This window comes from Lygodium microphyllum, chromosome 10, assembly GCF_053477565.2.
Source record: "Lygodium microphyllum isolate KBCC chromosome 10, Lygodium_microphyllum_v1.1.10, whole genome shotgun sequence".
NCBI classification, from domain to species: Eukaryota; Viridiplantae; Streptophyta; class Polypodiopsida; order Schizaeales; family Lygodiaceae; genus Lygodium; species Lygodium microphyllum.
The window spans coordinates 15,697,357-15,700,600 of NC_141144.1; the positions used below are offsets into that span (position 1 = coordinate 15,697,357).

The following is a 3,244-nucleotide window of genomic DNA, read 5'->3' on the forward strand; positions in this document are numbered from 1 at the left end:
ACGATTCTAGTGAAATAGTATGATTTAAGTTGAAAGCAAGAGGGAGTGACCATGTTATTCATTTCATGGATTTTGGTAGCGTGTTGGCCACAAGTTTTGAGGATGCGAAACAATATCTAAGAGTAGTAAAGCACGTATAAGTGTGATAATGAAGTGGCATTGATGGTCCCCTAAGCAAAGGGATGGTGGAGATGAACAGACCAATGGGATGGCTAATAGGAGATAGGTGAGGGTGAAAAGGGTTACACATGTCGAGTATGAAGTCGCCCGTAGGTTTAGAGCAACTGTTAGTGTGGGTACACAAAGTGACCCAAAGGACTATGTATCAAAGGATGTACTAACGGATCTCTCTTCTTTTTATTGAAATTCTCTACGTCTCTCCAAGACCTTGTATGTAGATTGCAATAATTGGAATAATTTTCCCTCCCCTTTTAACTTTCCTGCCAAAAGGAAAAGTCGATGGGTGGGGCGGTAATCGTATATTGTACGTCTACCATTAGCCAATGTAGATTGATAGAGATCACTTATGATGGCCTCAAATGTTCAAAGTCTGTGGTGCTGGGGCTTCTTGGACTATATATGAAATATGGGAGGCCTTCTATATTTTGCATAGCGTGGAGGAATGTTTGCAGAAGGTTTTGACGTCTTGTATTAAGATTGCATTATAAGCCCAGTCGATAAAGGATAAGCAATTCTCTCCTTGTCTTAATCGTCGTCTTCTTGTTCTCGTTCTTGTTCCTCTTGTTCTCCTCCCCCCCTCTGATCTCTCTCTCTCTCTCTATGGGTAAGCTTGGGCGATGGCTATGGCGCCGGCTCATGCTCCTGCACCACTCCACATCTCATCCCAGAAAACGAGAGCTTCATATCAATGGCGATCCTTCGTGGCCAAGAAAAGGCTGCCCTAATGACCATCACTTCCCATTTTACTATGATCGGGGCCCCGATTTCAAGGTCAGCTGCAAGAAATGCTGGCCGTCAATGCTAATCAATCAACGGCCGGATTTTCTGATCGCTCATCCACAGGCCGCCGATGAATATGATAATATAACTAGGGTTGATAATCATACTGGCAGTAGTTGTATCAATGATGATGATGGGAGCGAGCATGCGATTAATGATGATGATGGGAGCGATCATGCTATTAATGATGGTCAGCCAGGGATCAATACAGCTGGGGCGGCCCAATATTGCTGCAGCTCTTCGAGCGGAGGATTAAATTTCTGTCTTAAGCCGAGCAAGACGATGCTTACACAGCATAAGTATCCTGTTTATCTAGATCCCCGTGATAGAAGAGATAAGGCTCATCTATGTCGCTCCTTCAGCCAGGGTGATGGCCATCATCGTTGGCAGCGCCAGTATAACAAGCTGGGTACAGTACACCATCGCCATGATCACCAGCGATTGCTCAGACGCTGTCACTCCTGCAGGAAGTCTAGTACTATCAATGGTAGCTGTAACTGCAATCACCATCGCAGCAGCCATGGCCGCTACAAGCAACATCGTGATCACAGTACTGTCATGATGAAGGGTTATGTGGCCATCTATGTAGGCGAGGACGAGGGATCCCTGGAGAGGTTCCTTGTCCCCATCTCATACCTCAGCCACCCGGCCTTTCGAGAGCTCCTGCAGCGCGCCGAGAAAGAGTTCGGCTTCGCGCAGAAGGCTGGGCTCACCATCCCTTGTGGCCTGGCAGAGTTCTATCAGACTGTCCGAAAATTTCATCACCATGACCATCACGACGTTCAAGAGCACAGCACCCAGCCTCACTGCATCCCCTTTGACAATGTCATCATGTGTAGAAGCTTCAGCTACAACAGATTATAATAGCATACATTATCTGTTCTCTTATAGCATATATTACTACTACCAACTAAGTACAAATTAAGTACAAGCTGTAGATATGCGGCGGCCGTTTTCGTTGTCTGGGCGGCCAAAATATAGTCCTCGTTAGAGGCGTCGCTACTGGCTGTTGCACAAGCGATAAACATATGGCGAAGAACATCGTTTGCGCCACCATTTGAGACGTGTAACTTACCTGATGACCGTCGCTTATGCTAAGCCTCGAATTCTCTCTCTCTCTCTCTCTCTCTCTAACCAACTAACTAAACTACTAATCAATATAAAATAACCTTGAACCATCTATTCGACCAACCACAACAATGGTACTCTACATGGACAAACAGAGAGAGCGAGCAGTACGGCCGTTGTTTGCATGAACAAAGAGAGAGAGATACGATACAATTTTTAAAGAACATGCGTTTTTTGACATTTGATTTACTGCTTCATTCCTGGCTTTTCATTTACAAATGGTACTCTGCATGGACACAGAGAGAGAGAGAGAGTGTGTGTGTGCGTGGTGTGTGAGGGTAAGAGGGAATGAAAGAAAAAAAGAAAGAAGCTGCAAGCTCGCCCTCTTTTCTGCACGATCCATCTTACCGAGGGGGAGTGAGAAGGAAAAATACTACTCTTTGAGAGAGAGAGAGAGAGAGAGAGTGTGTGTGTGTATGGGGGTGGGGGAGGGGCGGGCAACAGGTCCATCTTTCATTGTCTGCTCCTCCACACTGGCCGCCTACTCTCTCCCAAATAAAGCGTGCAAAGGTTGGAAGGAATGACCCCAAACAACCTTCGTGCGTGCAAATGCCTTGAGAGCGGCTGCTTTGTCTTGCATCCTTTTCCCATAGGAAGCAAGATTCGGGAAATCAATTTAGAGGAAGAGGAAGTAAATCTTTTTCATCATCATTTGAGAAAGAAGTATCCTCTATTGAGATGGTATCTTATACATAAATTTAACAAATGTAACTATATTTTGAGAAAATTGAAGAGGATTTATTTCCTTGTTTCAAAAAATTGAGAAGGATTTTTGTCAAGGTGAACAAGTCACTAGGTTGAAGCAAGCCTGCCTTTCCCGAACCCTGATAGGAAGTGCTATCACATCTTGAAATAGAGTAGGCCAGTAGTAGTCAAGGAGAGTTCTGAACGGCTATCACAACTCGAAATAGAGCATGCCAATAGTCAAGGAGAGTTCTAAACGATGATGCTGCTACGAATAGTTCTGAACAGATGAAAGGTTACTTGCCAGCCTCCTGCTGATCTGGTTCTGATGAGAGGCCTAGGCCCTAGAGGCTAGAGGTGTAGAAAAAGTTGGTGATAAGGTTTTGATGAGAGGCCTGAAGGTGACATTTATAGCCCGGATGAAAGACTACCTACTAATATGTCTCTCTCCTTTACTTCTTCTTCACATGGT

General features: G+C 44.9%; 1 protein-coding gene across 1 annotated transcript; it reads left to right on the forward strand.

The window, feature by feature from the left end:
• Window positions 1-620: 620 nt before the first annotated feature.
• LOC148029737 (uncharacterized) lies at window positions 621-2,330 on the forward strand. Its single transcript, XM_087687120.1, has one exon. The coding sequence runs from the start codon at window positions 781-783 to the stop codon at window positions 1,822-1,824; it is 1,044 nt and encodes a 347-aa protein (XP_087543246.1). The 5' UTR covers window positions 621-780; the 3' UTR covers window positions 1,825-2,330.
• Window positions 2,331-3,244: the final 914 nt, after the last annotated feature.

Bases quoted from the DNA above. Each gene is read 5' to 3' on its own strand.
- LOC148029737 (XM_087687120.1), top strand. From the start codon at position 781: ATGGGTAAGCTTGGGCGATGGCTATGGCGCCGGCTCATGCTCCTGCAC.